This window comes from Felis catus, chromosome B3 (assembly GCF_018350175.1).
Source record: "Felis catus isolate Fca126 chromosome B3, F.catus_Fca126_mat1.0, whole genome shotgun sequence".
NCBI lineage: Eukaryota > Metazoa > Chordata > Mammalia > Carnivora > Felidae > Felis > Felis catus.
In genome coordinates, this window is record NC_058373.1 from 37675746 (window position 1) to 37701162 (window position 25417).

The 25417-nt window shown below is 36.0% G+C and overlaps 1 protein-coding gene across 7 annotated transcripts in view; it reads right to left on the reverse strand.

Annotated features, from left to right (window-relative positions):
- Positions 1 to 25417, reverse strand: part of MAP2K5 (mitogen-activated protein kinase kinase 5) — a 277702-nt gene that overhangs the window by 154874 nt on the left and 97411 nt on the right. For all 7 annotated transcript variants that reach the window (XM_019832175.3, XM_019832177.3, XM_019832174.3 and 4 more), the window contains exons 10-12: positions 21945 to 22013; positions 21752 to 21833; positions 2218 to 2279 (exon numbers count right to left, since the gene is read on the reverse strand). In XM_019832175.3, the coding sequence (XP_019687734.1) occupies positions 2218 to 2279; positions 21752 to 21833; positions 21945 to 22013 (213 nt within the window). The remainder of the gene's footprint in view (positions 1 to 2217; positions 2280 to 21751; positions 21834 to 21944; positions 22014 to 25417) is intronic.

Here is a 25417-nt window from a genome sequence, read left to right on the forward strand (position 1 = left end):
TCCTCCCCTTTTTTCTCCTTCTCTTAGGAAAGCAGCATGAAAAAGCATAGGGTCTGGAGTGAAACAGCCCTGGGTTCAAATTATTACTGATTAGTTGTAGGTAACTTTAACTTCTCTAAATCTCACCTTGCCATGTATAAAATATGTTCAATAACCTACACATTACAGAATTTGCTATAAAGATTAAATGACATAAAATTTATACATAAAATATGTATCAACAATTGGCACAGGAGGTATTCAACATGCACCCATTTCCCTCTTCTCTCATCTGATTCTGTTGCTTCTGACTTGGCAAGAGCACACACGTGCTTCCTTGGCCTCACTGAGGGAACCCAAGGGAACAGAAAGAAGATGATGATCTGTCTTCACAATACTAGAGGAGAAACAACTAAGGATACCAGGAACCCAGTCAGGCTATGAGAGTATTTATTTACTTTTACAAACCATGACCTGGAAACCATCAATTTGCTAGTCTTATTTTAACTGGGAGAATGCTTCCACTTGTGTTTGTCAGCTGCAACACAGGATTAGTTGTTTGTAGCCTACTCAAATTACATGAAACAAAAAAAATACACTTGGGAGGCATTATACAAGTTTAGGCCCCAGCAGAGTTTATAGAAAGTAGTAGATGAAGAGCAAAATTATCAAAAGCATTTCTTTTATTCTGGCCACAGGCAGTTTTCATTACTATGACCTGATGAGCCATAAAAGCTAAAGAAATTGGACACATATTAGGGGAAAAAAACCCTAATTTTAAAAAATGTAAGGGCAAATGTAAACAATGCTTTGGGCTAGTGCTTATTTTGAGTGCCTTTCACTAAAATAATTTTTGCCGTATTTTCAATTACCCAATAGGTAAACCTGGTATTTGAAAACGAATTATTATTATTATTATTTTTGCTGACTCCATTCACTTCACAGGCTTCTCACGCCAGTAGAAATGAAAAGAACAATGGCCTTGTGTGGATGCCCTACACAAGAGGGAGGTAAGATTTATGAAGTCCAGGAAGAACATGCTTCTCTAACAGAAGAAAGCAGATTCCTATTTTAGCCAAGTTCAACACATAAGTGAGTATACAGAACTCATATACTTTTTTCCTTTTCATTTGGTATCTTTGCCTTTTTTTGCCCTTTATTATACGTGTTATTAAACTTTAGAGCCAAGAACTGCCAAAAGCCACAAAGCATTCATTCCCTTCTGAGATTAAAAGAGGAAATGAAACATTTTTATTTTCATCTAAAATAGTGATTTAAGTGCTCAAATTTCATACTAAACTAATCTACCTAAACATGTAGATTAGAAGCTACTTAGCAATAGCATCAGAAAAGAAAGTTCTCATCACCCTGGGCAGTTCATACTAATAATTAGAAAGAAGAAAGGAAAGCTGTGAATTACAATGAACTAAGACTAAATAAGTGTCCGTGTTGGATTAAAGGATCTGAGTTGTCAGTCTGATGTATAATGAATGTGAAAATCAGCCATTTAATTAAATGGTACATGGTATAATCGCTTTGTTCTGCATTAAACTGCTTAAGTTATCAGAGTGCCTTTAGATTAGCAACTGTTTACTATTCCACCACCTCATGACTTCTCTTCGACACTGTGTAGCCTACATTATTCCAAATTTGAAATCTGGAGTTTATATAGAAATGTTAGTAGAGTTGACATATTGTGTCAATTTATTTGTGTATTCAGAAAACAGAAAATCTGCTTTTAATCACAAAGGGAATAAATTCCTAGATATACTTGGTAAAAAAAATTAAAAACCAAAAACACAAAAAGTCTGCAAAAATCTTTAAGAATAAAGTCGTGTTTTTCTTATAAGTAGTTTTATTTTAATAATTTTGACTCTGAAAGTATTTTCTAATTATATGCCTGTAACTACAAAATGTCCCCTAAACAACTTTCTTGTTAAAGAACCTGGAAATTTTACTGGCTAACAAGTGTACTAAGGTCTCTGCAAACACAAGAAAGTACAATAGGTCACAACACCCATAAGCCTGAAGGATGTCCTGTGACTATGTTGTTATTGTGGTTTGGTCTATAAAAGAAGAAAACACAAAAATGACAAGAAAAGAAGAGTTAAGAAGGCCCTACAAGTCAACAGGGATTGAAGAAAAAGAACACAATATTCTGAGTATATAAGGAGAACAGGTTTGACATGAAAAATTAAATCATCCAAATTTCATAAGGCGGAAGCCATATATACTCACTGCTATTGCAATTCTTCCAAGGACATGCTCTGGAATTTTTCTATATACATCCAAAGATCCTCCTGTAGAAACAGATATGTTTCATTATTATAAATAAAACTACCAGAACATTGCATTGGGCCCCTCCTCTGTGCATTCATTGGGAGAATATTTTTTTTCTTCTTACGTTATGCATTGGATGTCTATGGTAGAATTGGTTTTTAGTCCAATTTTATTTATAACATAATAGCAGACTTCCAGATGAAGCATAATTAGGTATCTCCATTTTATTTCTAAGTACAATCGCCTACATGTGAAAACTGAAAGAAACTAGTCAAGGGCAGCACAAGACTCTGCACTTTACATAAACTTAAATACATACTCAAAACTAAAGGTCAACAGCTCAACCACATTCAGGTACCTACCTTACTCTCAAATGTAAACCAGGATCATCTTAGAATTTTCACATTAACCAAACAAAAGGTGGTGAATATAAGGACCAAAATACACATAAAAACTAATAAAGTAGTAATACTGACATCTGTCTAATGAATACCGCCCTTCAAATTAAGTACCAAGACAAGCAATCAATCTATTCCAGAGATACTTGGTTCAAAATGGGTTTTGTTTGCTTCTTAAATTCTCTTTGATACCACTTTGAAAACCACTTTATGAAGTAAAAACAAGAAAAACCAATCTCCTTGCATCCTATTTGTCACTGAAACGGTATTCACTACCATCCTTCATCTTTACCAAATCCAGCTTCTGGCAGTTCCAAAAACCAAAACCATTAGACTGTGCACATAGGAAATGAAGGGCCACATTGTTTGCTGGTTTTAAAGTTTCATCGACCTAGAAATTAGTACAACCAGAAGATAGCAGCTACTTGATAAATATCTATCAGATGAACATGCGGGTAAATTAAAATCACTGTGAACCTCACTAGATAGGCAGAACTGCTCTGAAAGCAGTTTCAAAAGAAGGGACCGCAGCCAACAATAACATCACTGAAATAACCGCACAACTTTCCTCGGCAAGTATTTTATTTACTTACTTATTTATTTATTTATTTATTTATTATTTTTTAATATATGAAATTTATTGTCAAATTGTTTTTCATACAACACCCAGTGCTCATCCCAAAAGATGCCCTCTTCAATACCCATCACCCACCCCCCCCCACCCCCCATCAGCCCTCAGTTTGTTCCCAGTTTTTAAGAGTCTCTTATCCTCGGCAAGTATTTTAAAGGAAACAATATTCATTTGCAAGTATAAATTTGGGTACAATTGTTAAATTTCCAATCTCACAAATTTTCAGAAAGATATGCAAAGAACCACTACCTCGCTCATGTTAACAATATAATTGTATGAGACCTATTTAACAACAGGTAATAACCTTTCTTTGAGTCAAGTTGAGGTTTAGTCTTTCAGTTCTATAAAGGAATTATCCAGGATATTTGAAAAATAATTTCCATTTCAATCAAAGGCTAAAAATTCATATTTACCTACTTCACTACTGGATGATTTCTAAGTATGCCTCATATGATACTAAAATGGAGCATGTTATTGTTTTGAAATGCAGTTAAGTGTATTTCACAGATATGAATATTTTTATATGTCAAATTTTCCTAAAGCTGAACATCAGAAAAAAAATTTTTTTCCTATGAAAACAAATTATATATATATATATATATATATACAATATATATGTATATATATTGTATATATATATATATTGCATATATATAAAGCTACTGACTTTGTATTTATTCTGTTTACAGTAGAAAAACGATCACTTCCTTAGGTAACTGGCTTGTAGCTTCCAGATTCTTACAAGAAGCTGGAAAACCACAGTGTGACTAAACTTTATGCTTTGGCTGTGAGTGTTCCCTGGAAGATAATGAAAAAAAAAAAAAGACACTTCTGCAACGAACTGAACCATCTTTATTTACTTAAATAGCATTTTTATGATAGATGCAATAAAAGTGAAAATATGTTAAGAAAACATTTCATGTTCTCATTGATCTTTCAGATGAATTGGCAGTTGCAAGGAGCTTTACACGCTGGTATTTGGAAGACTGACAAATGCAGTTTACTAGACCAATCCCTTGTGAAGTGAACAGCTTGACTGGCTCAAAACTAGGAGGTGCAAATTCATTCACATAGACTAGTAAGAAGTCCTAACAGGAGATGCTTTTCTTAAAAATATATATATACATAAGATGTAAATCAGGATTTAATTGGCTAAACAGATAACAGACAACAGTCTAAACCAAAAAGCCAAAGATTACATTACTACTCTTATTGGCAGAACAAGCCAAAAAAGAATCTCATTTTGAGGTACTTCACTGGTTTTTGTAAATATCCATTTAATCTCAGTTATATCCCACTCTTCTTAGCCATCCACATGGGTAAATCTTTACATACTGGCTTTGTGTCATCACAGATTCATCCTGTCCTTGACATAATCATTAGAGATAACTGTCAGAGGCAAAAAAAAGGATCTGGCAGATCCACTCAGAATCAAGAGTTCCTATTAAGCTTTAGTAGTTCTCTTTGTGCAACTAAAATCAGTTTTTTTTTTTTTCAACGTTTATTTATTTTTGGGACAGACAGAGACAGAGCATGAACAGGGGAGGGGCAGAGAGAGAGGGAGACACAGAATCGGAAACAGGCTCCAGGCTCTGAGCCATCAGCCCAGAGCCCGACGCGGGGCTCGAACTCACGGACCGCGAGATCGTGACCTGGCTGAAGTGGGACGCTTAACCGACTGTGCCACCCAGGCGCCCCTCTCTTTGTGCAACTAAATAAGTCTTAGCCTAAAAATGACAGAGTTTACAGTTTAATTTTCACTGAGTTTTACTATCATCTCTATCCTTCAGGCCTATCCCAAAAAGGCAATTCTTAGACTCATCATATCACCCAACATTAGTGCTAGAGGGACATTAAAGAACAGTCCAATGACTTTATTCGACAAATGGGAAAAAGTGACTCCCAGAAAGTAAGTTTTCTAGTCATGGCCATGAGTCAGTTGATGGGGGAGTTCAGGAAAGGTCTCGGCCTTTGAACTCCCAGAACTGCAAACATTTAAAAGGTTTCCCTGTAACATCATTGAGCTTGAGAATCACATGTGAACTTTTTACAGTTTAATGTAACGTGATATTACCATGACACACTCAGACAGTTTAATCTTAGTTGAGACACTGGTATTCAGGGCATTTAGAAACTCATTTCTATGTTACACAGTTGGTTTAAACCTTTTATTCATGATTCCAAGGTGACGTCACTGGTTTGCTTTCTGTGACCTGCCACTTCTCTGTATTCTCTGGCCTCAGATCACCCCTAGCAAGTCATTTCATTTCATGCTACAATCCACCATAGGAACCAGGAGGAAGAGTGCTAACAAATTAGCAAAAGAACCCATCTCAACTACCAAACTATATGTTTCTCTTGATGAATTAGGGCCATCATTTTCATGCAACTAAGCAAAAAGGACTCATGCCTGTGAGGTCTGTGTTTAACCTAACACAGGACATAAACATAAAGTAGTGCCCTGAATGTAGGATAAAATACAAATATGTAGTTAATGAATGAGAAGCAACAATAGTGTCACATTAATCCCAAAATTTTCTTAAAATGACCATGACTATTATTAATACTAATAAAATTAAAATCTGGAGCCATAAGCAAAAATTTCAGAAGAAGCTCTCCTAGACTCTGCTACTTGTAAAAATAAAGAGCCCTTTGTTTTAAGGACTCAAAGGAGTACTTGATACTCCTTTTCTTTCTCTGCAACATGGGTTTTTGAGGAAAAAAATCTGTTCCAATGACAGTAATCCAAAAACATGGGCATATATTCTGAGAAGCTATATTTGAGCATTTCTGAGTAGATTTAGTTTTACTTAATGAGAAGGCATATCACATCAGTCCCCTACTTGAACACTTCCAGTGGCATCTTAATTCAGATGAAAACACAAATTCCTTACATGCTCTATAAGCCTACACAATGTAGCTTCTACTTACTTCTTTGGCCCCCTCTCTGGTCCCAGGTCCTCCCACCAATACTCACTAGTCATTTTGGCCTTCCTGTGGGGCCGTCATTATACCAAGCTTGCTCCTACCTTGGAGTATTTATAACAGATACTCTGTCTTCCTCAAAGATGTTCCCCATGACCTTCCGTGAATGGCTCATTGATATTAAAATCTGCTAAAATGTCACTCCTATAAAAAAGCCATCCCTGACCATCCTATCTAGCACCTCCTCTCCTATTAGTCATCATCTATACTGCTTTATGTTCCAATGAGACTTAACTCTCTCTGAGAATGTACTACATGTCTCTTCTCAGGCTCCCCTTCTAGAATTTAAGTTCCATAATGACAGGAATTAAGTCCTATTTACTGTTTGTGTCCCCAGGTTGAGAACAGTGTCTGAAGGAAAGTGTTCAATAAATATCTGGATATAGATGACTAATATGAGATTAAAATAGAGAGTGAGAATCTACACTAAAGGAATAGTACTAGGTTGGGAGAAAATTGTCAAGAAGCTTAATTGCAAGGGAAGGGAATAGAAGAAATGATAGAGTGTGGTACACAGCTTCTGGTCCAAATATTTTTTGGGTACATTTTGCTGTATTATAGAGAATGAAGATACAAAAGAAAGAGGTTGAGGGATGGAGAGAACTTCACTAAGTGTATGCACACGTGGAGGGACTGACCTTATGCAGCCCTTCATGTGCAAGGAGGATCATGTTGGCTTACTTGTGCTAAGCTACAGATGGATAATGGAAGAGCAAGGAATTGTGAGAGCTCATTCCTGAAAGTCTTCATTATCTTTGAAGGAGAAAGGAGGTCAGATCTGGAAGAGGGTAATAAAATTTTAGGATAGTTTGATGTGGGAAATAACAGAAAGATAAGAAATGGAGAGCTAAATGTAAAAAGTGGAAAATTTTAGTGTTCTGGGACTGATTAGCGTGGAGTAAGGGAAGCCGTCAAGCAGCAGTAAGAGAGCGGCTTTAGGCAGCTCAAGTCTAGAAAGGAGTTGCCTCAAAACAGAGATTTAAATATAGGCTGCAAAGTGAATGTTTTAAGATAAGGACTTAATATATTAAAAATGTGTATCTTCAATTTTTTCATCAGTGTTTTACAGTTTTCACAATAGAGGTCTTTTACCTCTTTGGTTAGGTTTCTTCCTAGGTATCTTACTATTTTTGGTGCAACTGTAAATGAGATTGTTTTCTTAATTTCTCTTTTGCTGCTCCATTAGTATATAGAAATGCACATTGATTTTGTATCCTGTGACTTTACTGAATTCATTTATCAGTTCTAGTAGTTTTTTGGTGGTTTTCTATGTATAGTATCATGTCAAATAGTGAAAGTTTTGCTTCTTCCTTGTTGATTTGGATGTCTTTTATTTCTTTTTCTTGTCTGATTGCTATGGCTATGACTTCCAGTGCTATGTTGAATAAAAGTGGTCAGAGTGGGCATCCCTGTCTTCCAGACTCTAGGGGAAAAGCATTCAGTTTTTCACCATTTAGTATAATGTTTGCTTTAGGTTTTTCATATATAGGCTTTATTATGTTGAGGTGTGTTCTCTCTAAACCTACTCTGTTGAGAGTTTTTACCATGAATGGATGTTGTACTTTGTCAAATGCTTTTTCTGTATCTATTGAAATCATCATATGGTTTTCATCCTTTCTCTTATTGATGTGATGTATCACTTTGATTTGCAAATACTGAATTCACCCTTACATACTGGGGATAAATCCCACTTGACTGTGGCAAACGATTTTTAAAATGTATTGTTGGATTCAGTTTGCCAGTATTTTCTCAAGGATTTTAGCATCTATGTTCATCAGAGATATTTGCCTGTAGTTCTGTTTTTTGTGTTGTCATTATCTGGTTTTGGTATCAGGGTAACACTGGCCTCACAGACTGAATTTTCCCGTTCTCTTCTATATTTTTGGAATAGTTTGAGAAGGGTAGGTATTAACTCTTCTTTAAATGTTTGGTAGAATTCGCTTGAGAAACTGTCTGGTCCTGGGCTTTTGTTCATTGGGAGTTTTTTGATTACTGATTTACTCTCCCTGCTTATAACTGGTCTACTCAATTTTTTTTTCTTCCTGCTGCAGCTTTGGTAGATTATATGTTTCTAAAAATTTATACATTTCCTCTAGGCTTTTCAGAGTATTCTCTTACAACTGTATTTCTGTAGTGTTGGTTGTTATTTCTCCTCTTTCATTTGTAATTTTATTTATTTGTGTCCTGTCTCTTTGTTTGTTTTGATGAGACTGGCTAGAGGTTCTTGAATTTTGTTTATATTTTCAAAGAACTAGCTCCTGGTTTATCTGTCCTATTGTTTTTGCTTTTTTAGTTTCTGTATCATTTATTTCTGCTTTAATTTTATTATTTCTTTCCTTCTGCTAGTTTTGGGGTTTGTTTGTTGTTCTTTTTTCTAACTCCTTTAGGTGTAAGGTTAGGTTGTTTGAGATTTCTTTTTACTTCTTGAGGTGGGCCTGTACTGCTATAAACTTCCCTCTTAGAAACACTTTTGCTGCATCCCATTTGAACCACTGTGTTTTCATTTTCATTTGTTTCCATGTACTTTTAGATTTCTTCTTTGATTTCTCAGTTGATCAGTTCATTGTTTAGTAGCATGTTATTTAACCACCATGTATTTGCAGTCTTTCCAGATTTTTTCTTGTGGTTGATTTCTAGTTTCATAGCATTGTAGTCAGAAAACATGCAAGATCTTTTTTAATTTGTTAAGACTTGTTTTGTGGCCTAATATGTGATCTATTCTGGAGAATGTTCTGTGTGTAAGACATTCCATGCTCATGGACTGGAAGAACAAATATTATAAAAGTAATTAACAAAGCAATCTACAGATTTAATGCAATCCTTATCAAAATACCAACAAAGTTTTTCACAAAACAAGAGCAAAAAAAATCCTAAAATGTATATGCAACCACAAAAAACCCCAAATTGCCAAAGCAATTTTGACAAAAAAAAAAAAAAAAAAAAAAAAAAAAAAAAAGCTGGAGGTATCACAGTTCCAGACTTCCAGCTGTACTGCAAAGCTGTAGTAACCAAAGCAGTATGGTACTGGTATCAAAATAGAACAAAATAGAAAACCCAGAAATAAACCCACAATTATATGGTCACTTAATCTTTGACAAAGCAGGAAAGAATATCCAATGGGAAAAAGACAGTCTCTTCAACAAAACTGGACAGCAACATGCAAAAGAAACCGGACTACTTCCTTATGCCATATACAAAAATAAATTCAAAATGAATTAAACACCTAAACGTGAGAACTGACACCATAAAAGTCCCAGAACACAAGAAGTAGGGTCTCTGACACTGACCATGGCAACATTTTTCTACATATGTCCCCTGACGTAAGGGAAATAAAAGCAAAAATAAACTATTGGGACTCAATCAAAATAAAAAGTTTCTGCATAGCGAAGGAAATAATCAACAAAACTAGAAGGCAACCTACAGAAGATATTTGCAAATATTTGCAAATGACATACCCAAAAAAGGGTCAGTATCCAAAATATATAAAAAACTTATACAAATCAACACCTAAATAACAAATAAGCCAATTAAGAATGGGCAGAAGACATGAACAGACATTTCTGCAAAGAAGACATCCAGATGGCTAACAGACACATGAAAAGATGCTCAACATCACTCACAATCAGGGAAATGCAAACCAAAACTACAATGAGATAATACTTCACACCTGTCAGAACAGCTAAAATCAACAGCACAAGAAACACCAAGTGTTGGTGAGGATGTAGAGAAAAAGGAACCCTCTTGCACTGTTGGTGAGAATGCAAATAGGTAGAGCCACTGTAGAAAACAATGGAGTTTCCTCAAAAAAAAAAAAAATTAAAAACAGAATTACCATATGATCCAGTAATTCCACTACTGGGTATCTACCCAAACAATACAAAAATGCTAATTGAAAAGATATATGCATCCTTATGTTAATAGCAACATTATCAACAATAGCCAAATTATGGAAAGAGCCCAGATGTGTGTGTATATATATATATATATATATATATATATATATATATATGTGTGTGTGTGTGTGTGTGGACACACACACACACACACACACACACAGGAATATTATTCATCCATAAAAAAGAGTGAAATCTTGACATTCACAATGACATGGATGGAGCTAGAGAGTATAATGCTAAGTGAAATAAGTCAGAGAAAGACAAATACCAACTGATTTCACTCGTAGGTACAATTTAAGAAACAAAACAAATGAGCAAGGGGAAAAAGAGAGACAAATATGCCAAGAAACAATCTTAGCTGTAGAGAACAAACTGATGGTTACTAGAGGGGAGGTGGTTGGGGGATGGGTGATGGGCATTAAGGGTAGGTGATGGGCATTAAGGAGTACTCTTGTTGTGAAGAGCACTAGGTAATGTATGGAATTGTTGAATCACTATATTGTACACCTGAAACCAATGTAACATGTATGTTAACTACACTGGAATTAAAATAAAATGAAACTTTTAAAAAAGCATTAAAAATGTAATTAAAAGGTGACATTAGCAAAAATGACAGAGTAAGGACCATTGAAAATTCTCTTCTCCACATAGGCAATAAAGAAATAGGCATAAATTGTCAGACCAATCTTTGCAGAACTCTGGGAATGAGTAAAAGGACTGCAGCAACCCAAAAATCATTTATTGAAGATTTGGGGCATTTTAACTTGCTCTGTTCCCAGTGCCTCCTCTCCAGCTTCACTGAAGCCTTGAAAAGCAGCAGCCTGCAATCCCAGGGAACACAGCAGCCAGGGGGCACTGTACAGGTAGAACTGAGTTGGTGCTCCCTCAAATACACTTTCTCAGAAAAGTTTTATTTTTGACCTGTCTGGTGGTTCCCTGGAAGACCTTCCTGGACATGTTGCCTTTATTCAACCTGACTTATAGGTTGCCTAGTACAAAAAGTCTTTTCCTCTGGGGCATTTGTTAAAAACAATTAGAAAGAACTGATTAACTTTGCAACTGACTGAGATGGTGGATAACAGTTGGGGTGAACTAGCTAAACAAAAATCTTAAAGAGGAAATCTAGGAAATGCAATGTCCATAGAAGCTTTGAAAAATTCTATCATATTCTTGGGAATCTAGGATGTGTGCATGCATATGGCTGTGTACATGCTTAGAAAGGCTCTGAGGAGGCTGTAAGCAGGTACTGGGGTTGACCAGGAACCTCTGCACAAGCAGGAAGCAAAAACTAAGACAAAGTTACCAACTGCCTGGGCGAGTGTTGAAGATGTGCCCCAAACACACATGGAACCCCCCTCAACAAAGACAGGGAGACTTAATAGCTCTAAGCATTTAAGGAAATCTCTGTCCAATCATTAGCTGACTTGGAAGCTCACTGAAAAGAGGCTTCAGTGGCCATACACCAAAGATATAAACATGACAGAATAGTTCAGAAAAGTCACTGAACAGCAGCAACAAACTCTGGGGATGAGAGAGAATCTGATTTCCAATGTTAACACAGTATTTACTTTAAAATGTCCAGTTTTCAGGACAGCTGGGTGGCTCAGTCATGACCTCGCAGTCTGCGAGTTTGAGCCCTGCATCAGGCTTTGTGCTAATAGCTTAGGGCCTGGGGCCTAACTTGGATTCTGTCTCCCTGTCTCTCTGTCCCTATCCCACTTATGCTCAGTCTCTCTCTCTCTCTCTCAAAATTAAATAAAAATTAAAAAATAAATAAAAATAAAAAAGAATTATTTAAAAAATAAAATTGAATGTCCAGTTTTCAATAACAAAACTAAAAAAGTATGACCCATACAAAAGAATAAAAGTAACCAATAGAAACTATCCGTACAAAAGCTCAGATGTTGGACTTACTAGAAAAAAATCTTTAATGAGTTATTTAAGAAACACTCTGGGAAATCATGTAAGGAACTAAAGTATGAAGATAATGTCTCCCCTAATAAAGGATATTAATAAAGAGATAGAAAGTATACAACTACACACATATACATACATACACACATAGGTATGTGTGTGTGTATATATATATATATATATATATATATATGTATATGTACACATATATATATATACACATACATACATATATACATACGTAAAAATAAATTCTGGAGTTAAAAATAAATATGACATTATTCATCAGAATATATCTACATAGGCTGAAAACAGAATCAGGGAATATAAAGATAACGTCAATTGAGATTATCCAGTCTGAGGAACAGAAGGAAAAAAGAATAGAAAAATGAACACATTATCAGAGACCTGTAAGACATCATCAAGCATATCAACATATGCATTATAGGAGACCTAAAAGAGAAGGAAAGATGCAGAAAGAATATTTGAAGAAGTAACAGCCAAAAATTTCCCAAATTGGATGAAACCATTAATTTGCACATCGAAGACATGCAATAAACTCCAAGATAAATGAAGAGACTAACACCTAGATACATTATGAAACTGTCCAGAGACAAAGACAAAAGAAAATCTTGAAAGCCAAAAGAGAAGCAATACAAGAAATTCTCAAAAATATTAACAGAACCATGCAGATCAAAGGCAATGGATGGCATATTCAAATAGCTGAAAGAAAGACTGTTGACCAAAAACTTTATATCCAGCAAAACTATACTACAAAAGTGAAGGATAAGACACTCTCAAATCAACAAAAACTGAGGGAATTCATCACTAGCTGACCTACCCTACAAGAAATAAAAGGGAGTCCCTTCCAACTGAAGGAATTTCAGAGGAAAGTTACTAGATAGTAACTCAAATCCATACACAGAAATAAAGGGTACTGGTAATGGTTACTATACAGGTAAATATAAAAGGCAGGATAAATGTATTTTTGTTTGTAAGTCTTTTTCTCCTGTCTGACTGAAAGAGAACTGTAGGGGCACCTGAGTGTCTCAGTTGGTTGAGTGTCCGACTCTTGATTTCAGCTCAGGACATGATTACACAGTTTTGGGGGTCAAGTCCTGTGTCAGGCTCCATGCTGTCAGCACAGAGCCTGCTTGGGATTCATTCTCTCTCTCCCCCTTTCTCTGCCCCTCACTCCCTACCTTCCTCTCTCTCTCTCTCAAACAAAAACAAAAACAAAAACAAAAACAAAACAAAACAAAAATAAACTCAAAATGGATGAAAGACCTAAATGTAAGACAGGGAGCCATCAAAATCCTCGAGGAGAAAGCAGGCAAAAACCTCTTTGATCTTGCCCGCAGCAACTTCTTAGTCAACATGTCTCTGGAGGCAAGGGAAACAAAAGCAAAAATGAACTACTGGGACCTCATCAAAACAAAAAGCTTCTGCACAGCGAAGGAAACAATCAGCAAAACTAAAAGGCAACCAACAGAATGGGAAAAGATATTTGCAAAGGACATATCAGATAAAGGGTTAGTATCCAAAATCTGTAGAGAACTTATCAAACTCAACACCCAAAAAACAAATAACCCAGTGAAGAAGTGGGGAAAAGACATGAATAGACACTTCTCCAAAGAAGACATCCAGATGGCCAACTGACACATGAAAAAATACTCAACATCACTCATCATCAGGGAAATACAAATCAAAACCACAAGGAGGGGTGCCTGGGTGGCTCAGTCAGTTGAGTGTCCGACTTTGGCTCAGGTCATGATCTCACTGTCAGCGAGTTCAAGCCCCGCATTGGGCTCTGTGCTGACAGCTCAGAGCCTGGAGCCTGTTTCAGATTGTGTCTCCCTCTCTCTCTGCCCCTCCCCCACTCATGCTGAGTCTGTCTCTCTCTCTCTGTCAAAAGTAAATAAACATTAAAAAAAAATTAAAAAAAAAAAAACCACAAGGAGATACCACCTCACACCTGTCAGAATGGCTAACATGAACAACTCAGGCAACAACAGATGTTGGCGAGGATGCAGAGAAAGAGGATCTCTTTTGCATTGTTGGTGGGAATGCAACCTGGTGCAGCCACTCTGGAAAACAGTACGGAGGTTCCTCAAAAAACTAAACATAGAACTACCCTATGACCCAGCAATTACACTACTAGGCATTTATCCCCGGGATACAGGTGTGCTGTTTCAAAGGGACATATGCACCCCCATGTTTATAGCAGCACTATCAACAATAGCCAAAGTATGGAAAGAGCCCAAATGTCCATTGATGGATTAATGGATAAAGGAAATGTGGTATATATATACAATGGAGTATTACTCAGCAATCAAAAAGAATGAAATCTTGCCATTTGCAACTACGTGGATGGAACTGCAGGGTATTAAGTGAAATTAGTGAAATTAAGCTAAGTGAAATTAGTCAGAGAAAGACAAAAATCATATGACTTCACTCATATGAGGACTTTAAGAGACAAAACAGAGGAACATAAGGGAAGGGAAACAAAAATAATATAAAAACAGGGAGGGGGACAAAACAGAAGAGACTCATAAATATGGAGAACAAACTGAGGGTTACTGGAGGGGTTGTGGGAAGGGGGATGGGCTAAATGGGTAAGAGGCATTAAGGAATCTACTCCTGAAATCATTGTTTCACTATATGCCAACTAATTTGGATATAAATTTTAAAAAACAAAAAATAAAATAAAAAAAAACAGAACTGCACAAAGCAGTAAGTAAAAATCTGCATTAATAAGTACACAACTTATAAAGATGTAACTTCTATGACAGTAACAGCGCAAAGGAGGGGGATGGAATGGAGCTATTAGGAGCAACAATTTTATAGACTTGAAAAAAGTTGATATTAATATGAACTAAGTTGTCAGAAGTTAAGATGTTAATTGTAATCTCTAGGAAAATCAAAACTATAACTCAAAAAATATAGTAAAAGAAATCACGAGAATATAAACAATACATTAAAAATACCTATTTAACATAAAAGAAAGCAGTAATGAATAAATGGAACATAAAAGAATACAACTAAAGAAAACAAGTAGTAAAATGGCAGATATTGCTGGTAATTACATTAAATGTAAATGAATTAAACACTGACAGATTGGCAGAATGGATTTAAAAATGACCCAACTCTATGATGTCTATAAGAGATGCACTTTGGATTCAAAGACCCAAATAGGTTGAAGGCAAAACAGTGGCAAAAGATAGAACAAGCAAATAAGAATCAATGGGGGGGCTGGGATGACTACACTAAGACTAGACAAAATAGACTTTAGACAAATATAGTAACTAAAGACACATTATAATGACTGAAGAGTCGATCACAACAACTATAAACATATATGCACCTAACAACAATGCCAAAATATATGAAGCATAAATTAACAGAATTGAAGGAGAAATACACAAGCAAAAACTATTAGGTGGAGACTTCAATATCCCACTTTCTTTTTTTTTTTTTTTTTTTAATGTTTATTTACCTTTGAGAAAGAAAGAGAGAGCGTGAGCAGGGTGGGGGGCAGAGCGAGAGGGACACACAGAATCCGAAGCAGGCTCCAGGCTCTGAGCCGTCAGCACAGAGCTTGACATGGGGCTCGAATCCATGAACTGCAAGATCATGACCTGAGCCAAAGTTGGCCGCTCAACTGACTGGGCCACCCAGGTGCCCCTTCAATATCCCCCTTTCAATAATAAATAGAACTAAACTGAAGATCAACAAGGAAATAAAATACTTAAACAACACTGTAAATCAACTAGACCTAACAGACATCTAAGGAAAATCTAACCCATCAAGAGCAGAATACATTCTTCTCATGTATACATGAAACATTCTCCAGAACAGAATGTTAGGCATTAAAACAAACCTCAATAAATCTAAAAGAACTGAAGTCATACAAAGTATGTTCTCTTACCTCAAAAGAATATTAGAAATCAACAACAGAAGAACACTCAATGTGGAAAATGACACACTCCTAATGGAAAATGGGTCAAAAAAGAAATCGCAAGTGATTTCTCCTTTGGGGGGAATTAGAAAATACTTTAAACTAAATGAAAATGAAAACACAACATACCAAAACTTCTAGGATGCAGCTAAAGCAGTACTTAGAGGGAAATGTATAGCTGCAAATGGCTACATTAAGTAGGAAATATCTCAAATTAGTATCCTAACTTCGCACCTTAAAAAACTAGAAAAAGAAGAGCAAACTAAACCCAAAGCTAGTAGAAGAAACAAATATTAAGGCAGAGAAAAACAGCAGAGAAAATCAAAGAAACCAAAGTTGGTTCTTTGGAAAAGGCAAAGAAACTGACCAACTTTTAGCTACACTGATAAAAAAAGAAAGAAAGAAAGAAAGAAAGAAAGAAAGAAAGAAAGAAAAAGAAAAAGACTCAAATTACTAAAATTTGCAATGAAAGAAGAAGGAAAATTAACACCAACTTTACAGAAATAAAAATGATTATAAAGGAATATTAGGAACAACTGTGTATCAACAAATTAGGTAATCTAAATGAAATGGATAAATTTCTAGAAAGCTACAAACTATCAAAATTGAAGAAGAAATACGTATCTGAATAAACCTATAACTACATATAATTATTAAAGAGATTGGTAATCAAAAAACTCACAAATATTATTCAGTCTTAAAAAGGAAAAAAATTCTGACACACACCACAGCATGGATGAACCTTGAGGACATTATGCAAAGTAAAATAAGCCAGTTCCAAAAAAAGACAAATACTGTATGATTGCACTGAAATGAGGTACCCAGAGTAGTCCAATTCATGCAGACAAAAACCCAGAATGTTAGTAGTCAGGGGCTGGGGTTAGGAGGCAATGGGTTACTGTTTAATGGGTACAGAGTCTCAGTTTTGCAAGATGCAAAGAGTTCTGGAGATTAATGGTGGCACTGGTTGCAGAGCAATGTGAATGTACTTACCAGTTATGAACTACACACTTAAAAATGGGTAGTACGGTAAATTACATGTTATCTGTGTAATACACTACAATTAAAAAACACTGTTGGGAAAGACGGTCTTATGTGCACTGTTCTTTGGACCCGATGTGGCCACATAAGAATGGGCCATGGGTCTGGAACACTTGCTTACCAGCAGATAAAGAGCCCAGGTAGCCTGTGCTGGGCTTACCTCTTTGTTTTGGACTGTTTTTCCCTGTTTCAAATTCAGTGTGTACTCCTTTGTCCTGCTTAAGCATGTGTGTCAATGACCTTCAGACATGTCCCCAGCCTTCGGTACTTCTGACACCACAGGAGTAGGGTGGGGTGGAGGATCCTTTTGCTGCAGCATGAGGAGTGTGTGGGGGCCAAGGGCCCTGTATAGGCTGCCAGGAAGGACTTACTGTTGGCCGCAGGGAACTGATACTCCCAAACTGATCTTGCTGTCTGTCTGTCTGTCTGTCTCTCTCTTTTTAATTTTATGTAAGGCACTGTTAAATCCAGCATTTCATTGCACTGTGTTTTCCTTGGCAACTCCATACTAAGATGCAGTGGGCAGAAGTGCTTGGATTTCTCCTGATAATAGGCAACAGATGCCACTTGACCATAAAAACTACTCACAAAGAAAACCCCAGGACCAGATGGCTTCACTGGTGAATTCTACCTAATGTTTAAAGAAAAATTAACATTAATCCATCATAAACTATTCCAAAAACTAGAGGAGGAAAAAATGCTTTCCAACTCCTTTGAGGCCAGAATTATCCTGATACCACAACCAGACAATGACATTACAAGAAAAGAAAACTACAGACCAATATTCTTTAAGAATATAAATCCAAAAATCCTCAATGAGATACTAACAAACTGAATCCAGCAATTTATAAAAAGCATTATACATCATGAACAATTGGAATTATCTCAGGAATAGAAAATTGGTTCAACATGCAAAAGTCAATTAATATAATACTATTATGGAATAATGGATTTAATTATGGAATTATAGAAAAATGGATTTAAAAATCATTATCATTTCAACAAACACAGAAAAACCAAAAATACTCAACAAACTTGGAAGACAAGGGGACTTTGACAACCTGATAAAGGACATCTACTAAAAACCCAAAACTAATATCACACTTAATAGTGAAAGACTAAAAGCTTTCCATCTAAGATCAGGAGAAAAAGAAGATGCCTGTTCACACCACTTCTATTTGACATTCTACTGCAGGTTCTAGCCAGGGTAATTAAGCAAGGAAAAGAAATTAAAAGCACCCTGGTTGGTAAGAAAGAAGTAAAACTACGTCTATTTGCAGATGACATGTTTTATACAGACAATCTTAAGGAAGCTACAAAAACCTATTAGGATTGAGAAACAAATTTAATAAATTTATCCTACAAGGTAGCAGGATAGAGATCAATATACAAAAATCATTTATATTTATATACACTAGCAATGAATAATCCAAAATTGAAATAAAAGCTCAATTTATAATAGCATCAAAAAATATTTATGAATAAATTTAACAAAAGAACTGCAAAACTTGAATACCAAAAACTACAAAGTATCACTGAAAAAAATTAAAGAGGATCTAAATAAATGGAAAGATACTCTGTGTTCATGAAGTATAAGACTTCATATTGTTAAAGTGGCAGTACTCCCCAGACTGATGTACAGATTCACTGCAATCTGTATCAATATCTTAGTTGGACTTTTTGTGTGTGTGCAAATTTGGGAGGCTGACTGTAAAACTCATATGAAAATGCAAGGGACCCAGAATGGCTAAAACAATCTTGAAAAAGAATAAAGTTGGAGTACTCACACTTCTTAATTTCAAAACTTACTACAAAGCTAAAGTAACACAGAATAATAAAGTAAAAGTACAGGGTGCCTGGGTGGCTTAGTCGGTTTAGTGTCCAACTTTAGCTCATGTCATGATCTCACGGTTCGTTGAGTTCGAGCTCTGCTCTACGTCAGGCCCTGAGCTGACAGCTCAGAGCCCGGAGCCTGCTTTGGATTCTGTGTCTCCTCTCTCTCTCTCTATGCTCCTCCTCTGCTTGTGCTCTCTATCTCTCAAAAATAAATAAACATTTTTTTAAAAAAAGTAAGCAAGGACAGACAGTCTAGTACTGCCACAAGGATGGGCAAATAGATCAATGGAATAGAACTGAGAGTCTAGAAATACATTTCATGGTCAATAAATTTTTGACAAGTGCCAAGAAAATTCAATGGGAAAGAATAATCTTTTTAACAAATGGTGCTAGGACAACTGGATATTCACATGAAAAAGAATGGATTTGGACTCTATACCACATACAAAAATTAACTCAAAATAGATTAAAAAAACTTTAAGAATGAAAATTATAGAACTCTTAGAAGAAAACAGGTATAAACTTTCATGACTTTGGATTATACAATACTTTCTTACATATGACATCTAAAGTACAAGCCACCAAAGAAAAAAAATATGAACTGAACTTCATAAAATTTTAAAACTTTTATGCTTCACGGGACACTATCAAGAAAATGAAAAGACAACTCAGAGTGGAAGAAAACATTTGCAAGTCTTACATCTGGTAAGATACTACTATCCAGAATACATACAAAATTCTTACAACTCAATAATAAAAACACAAATAACCCATGTAAAGTAGACAAAAGATTTGAATACACATTTCTAAAGGAAGATACACAAATGGCCAACAAGTACATGGAAGTATTGTCAATGTCATTAGTCATTAGGAAATCTAAATCAAAACTAAAAAGATATCATTTCTCACAGGCTATACTAAAAAAGACACACAGTAACAAGTGTTGGCAAAGATGTGGAGAAATTGAAACCCACATCCATCGCAGCTGTGAATGCAAACGGGTGTGAAATAGAATGGAATGGTTTGACAGTTCCTCAAAAAAATTACAAATACAGTTATCATACAACCGAGCAATTGAACTGCTAGATATATACTCAAGAGAACTGAAAACTTCTATCCACACGAAAAACCTGCATACAAACATACAGAGCCGCATTATTCATAACAGCGCAAAAGTGGAAACATCCCAAATGCTCACCAACTGCTAAATGAGTAGTTTATTATTCAGCCATAAAAAGGAATAAAGTACTGATACATGCTACAACATGGAAACCTTGATAACGTTACGCTAAGTAGAAGAAGCCACAGGGTGCCTGGGTGGCTCAGTTGGTTGAGTGTCTGACTTCAGCTCAGGTCATGATCTCACAGTTTATGGGTTTGAGCCCCGTGTCAGGCTCTGTGCTGACAGTGCAGAGCCTGTTTCAGATTCTCTGTCTCCCTCTCTCTCTGCCCATTCCCTGCTTATGCTCTCTCTCAAAAATAATAAACAAAATAAAAAAAATTTTTTTCATAAAATAAAAAGCCAAACATAAAGGCCACATCCTGCATGATTCCATATACGTGAAGAGTACAAAATCTGGAGACAGAAAGTAGATTAGCAGTTGCCACGGACTAGAGGAATAGCGAGTGGCTGCTAATGGCTAAGGAGTTTGTTTCTGGGGTAATAAAAATGTTTTGGAATTAGTGATGATGAGCTTGCACAACCTTGTGAAAATACTCAAAACCAATGAATTGTATACATCAAAATGGTGAATTTTATGGTGATTAAATATGCTATCTCAATAAATGCATATTTTAATATGAAACAGAATTTAGAACACATTATCTATCTTATTATAGTATCAACCTACCAAAGATAACTTCTGAAAATGTCTTGCAAGGCACGAACTAGTTACTTTAGTTACACACTAAGAATCCACCAAATAAACTAAGTATAAGAAAAAATGCTGAAGGACACCTTAGTAGCTCAGTCAGTTAAGTATCTGACTCTTGATTTTGGCTTAGGTCACAATCTCTGAGTTGTGACTTCGAGCCCCACGGTGGGCTCCATGCTGACAGTGCAGAGCCAGCCTGGGATTCTCTCTCTCCTCCTCCCCTGTTCACATGTGCACGCACACTCACTCTCTCAAAATAAATAAATAAACTTTAAAAAAATGTTGTGTTTTAATGGGCTAGAAACTGAAAAACTGAATATATAAAATCTAAAGACTGCTTTGATTTAAAATGGGTAAATAACAATGATGACATTATTTCAGGAACAGGGTACCAAGAAATCTACATTTTGCCATAATATTCAGACCAAGAAAGAGTTACCAAAATAGAAATGAATGAAAAATACAGATGAAAGGAAAGGGCTAGAGTCCAAAGAAAACTAAACACATCTTGGCTAAACAGCTGTGTTGAAAAACAATTTCTTATCTTGCAATTAAGAACCGATTTCTTTGTAAAAGACACAGGACATTGGGTTAATAGATTTCTTTAAAAGAAAATCTGTTTTGGCTATTGAAACATTAAAAGACAGAACATCTGTTTTGCAAGTAAAGACAGATTGTATGGAAGAATCAAATATCAAACCACCGATTAGGCCAGCATTTAATCTGTTCTATTTAAATTTTCAATAAAAGTAAATGAAATTACATTCTTGAAACTATAGCTCAGCTGTAAATATTTAACACCAGGAACCTCTAAAACTAGATGTTTTAGAGTATAAAGGAGGTCATTACTGGTATATTGTAATTATTTTTAATTCTACTTGACATCTATATCAGAACCAGGTTTTAAAGCACTCTGCCTCCCAAGTCATTTTAAAAGTATTATAATAGGGAAAACTCACCATCCATGAATTCTGTACATATTGAAATCCTGTTTTCTACGAAAAATGCACCATAAAACCCTATGATATATGATGAATCACACTGTAATAAAAATAAGACAAAAATAGTTAAAAAAAAAAAAAAACAACCAAAACCCTGCAAGTCAATACCATAAGCTGCTTTGTAAGAAAAAAATGACCAAGGAAAAATTACCTTATAAAGAATTTCCAATTCAGACATAATTTGCTTCTGAAGTTCCAGTGTAATATCTAACAGTATGACCTAAATACAGAAAGGAATCAACATTCACACATATATTCATCTTTAAATTAAATATAGCTATACTCACTATGAAATATAAAAAGAAAAAATATGGTGTTTCCTCTATTCATTGCCCCTTTCTCCTCTCCACCACTATAACCCTCAGGAATATAAACTGTATCCACATCTGCCTAACCTTTTGTATTGGGGGAGGTGGTATAGAAGTGATTGATGGGACCAAGGAGAAAGCCAGGTCTCAAAGGTCAGTATTAATGGCTTTAAAAGTCAGTTAAGTTATAACACCCTTAATTTATACACCCTATTTTGGCCACATTGGTTATTTCCAGAAGAGGAAGAAAGGAATGACCCTGAAACCATTTTAAAAAAATTGTCTTGTAATTCAGACACAAGGCGATGAGCAGAGAGGATGATGAGTAAAAATGACATTTAAAGTAGGCTTTTTAGAGAGAAATAAGGAGTTTTTAAAATACATCATCTTCTTATATTCTTCAGTCACGTTTCTTTGCTAATACTGAAAAGAATACTGGAGCTTGAAGGAACCACAGAAATGATTTCATCTAATTCTCTTCTTTTAAAGGAGGAAACCAAGGTTCTGAGAAGCCACAAAGCCTGGCAATGTCAAGGTCCCTCCCCGACTCTGAGGACTGTGTACTTTTTAGAACGTCCTGTGGTGGTTTATGGTTTTCCTTAACACATCAACCACTGAGTCAGATTCATGACACAGGAATGAAAAACAATTTACAAACTTACCTAGAATAAATTCTAGTTTATTTCAAACACTTATTTCTTAAGAAAGGAGACCATCAACTGTTCAAATTTTACTCAACAGTTCAGTGAAGCCAATTCAAGGGAAATTGTTTTTACTTAAAAAAGACAGTGCTGAGAATCAAATAGGTGAAAGGCAATTTTTAAGATTTGTGGCAGAGTTTCTGACTCTAGACATTTCTAGACAAAAACTTAACATTCACAATTACCATGATAGTGCAGTTATATACCATCCAATACTGAACTACATTTTGTGTTACAACTGCAGAATATATACACTCATACTGGGGAAAAAAACCATAAATTATGAATTGCAAACTGCTGACAGAGCAGGGAAAGAAAAAGATAATTCTAAAACACACATTTTATAGTACTGACATCCATTTGAGGAAGGGGAAAGGGAAGAGGAAAAAAAGGCATGGCCAGTTTCTATCAAGAGTTTGCTTTAGGGTTATTTATAAAAGCTCTCACTAAACCTGATTGTAAGTGTAATACAAAACTGCCAAGAAACATTTAAACGTTTCTCTCGATCAATAGTCATTTGCCAACAATATTCACTTACATTTTTGTTCCTATATAAAACTTAGTGACAAAATTAATTCATCGAGTGTTGTTTCAATTCCATGCCATAAAATATCAGAACTTTTCACACCACCATGTCAAGTACAGGGCATCTTTCACCCTCAAAAACTGCTAAAAGGAATGAACGTATTATTTACCTTAGAGCAGTGGTTCTCAACCCTGGCCTCAGGTTATCATTACTTTTATATAAAGGTATTTATATAAATACATGACGGCACTCTAAACAAGTCCTCATGCACAGAACTTACCCTAGAATAACGGAATCAATCTTGGGTTGGGCCCACATCTTAATATTTTTTAAAAACTCTCCAGCCGATTTCTACTCCACAGTAAGGTTGAGAACCACTTATCTAAGGTTTCAAAAATGCCATTTATTCAGTATTCAGAATGACCACTAAGATATACCACATCTCCAGGCCCCCAACCCAGAAATGATTCACCACAACCAGCCAACACCTTACCGTTAACCCCAAACTACTGGCTATAAACATTATCATTCCCTTGATCAAGAACCTTAATTAGGTTCCCTTGTCCTAGCATAACGTTAGCCTAACTCTAGCATGACATTCAAAGAATTCTTCCACAATCTGGTGATTCTAACTCCTTTTCCCACTACTCCCCACCACAAACCCAATCCTCATGTGAAACCAGATGATTTGGAAGACAGCTATGCCCACCACCACACCACAAATGTAGAAACTAGGTGCTTTGTACTGGGGTCCACACACATGTCCTGTGCCTTCCTCACTTCCAGTCTTAATGATGCCTCCACTTGAGCTGTGCTTCCTCGCTCTACTCCACAGTTAGTAACTGTCTTTCTTTCTTTCTTTCTTTCTTTCTTTCTTTCTTTCTTTCTTTCTTTCTTTCTTTCTTTCTTTCGAGAGAGTGCATATGCATGTGAGCAAAGATGGGCAGAGGGAGAAGGAGAGAGAGAATCTTAAGCAGGCTCCACAATCAGTGCAGAGCCCTATGTGGGACTCGATCACATGAACCATGAGATCATGATCTGAGCCAAACTCGAGAGTTGGACGCTTAACCAACTGAGCCACCCAGGCGCCCCATTGTAAAACCTTTTCTATCTTTTAGATGAGCCTGAATGCTGCCACCACCTCTCTGAAGCCATCCCCAAAGCCCTCTATCAGAATTTATTTCTAGCTCTGGCCCTTGATGTTTCTCCTTATCACATTCTGCCTTGGCACTCATGCCTCATCCCCTAAAACCATAAGCCTAGAGAGAAGAGTGGTTGTAAGCCCTGCAAGGGCAAGGACTGAATCATGGGCATCTTTCTCTGGTCCGCCCCCACTCCCCACCCCCAGCACCCACCACAGGTCTTACTCACAGCAGTGCCCATCAAGCAATGTGGGATTTAATTAAAGTGCTCCTTATGACCATAATCCTCTAAATAAGAAGCTGTTTCTAGACAGGAAAGAAGTGGATTGCTTGGTTTCTACAAATGAATTTAAAACCAAAGACACAAACAGCAAAATAAATAAAAGTGCCACACTGACCTAAAATGGAGCAAGTAACACTGTATTTGTAGGGCCAATCCATTGCATTCTAATGGGTCTTGATCATTCACAGTATTTGTTATGGTCTGGAAGAGTGGCGATTCCGTAACGGTGCAAAAGTGAATAAAGTAATTTCTGGAACTTAAGAGGGAAAGCAAAATTCACCTCAAAATAACTCTACTGCAATGCTCTTCTATTTTCTGGGAGACTTGGCACTCTAGGTATAAGGTTAATTCTCCTTCCCCTGGGCATTCCTGTGAGTGAGCTTTTAAACTGCTAAAAATAAGTCCAATTCCTTATTTGAAAGCCATGGAAAAAAGCATGGCAAATACTAATTTTCTTTTTGAAGTGCAAGGGAAGTGTGGACTCCCCGAGTCTTCATTATTTTTATTTTTTTCTCCTTAGGAAGAGCTAAATTTCTCCAACTGGGGAGGATGTGCACATGAAGCACTTCATGGAGAAAGGGTTAATGAGAGACTGAAATACCTGCGCACATTTCCGCTGCTCTCCACTACACCTCCAGGACAAATAAGGATGAGTTGTCAAGTT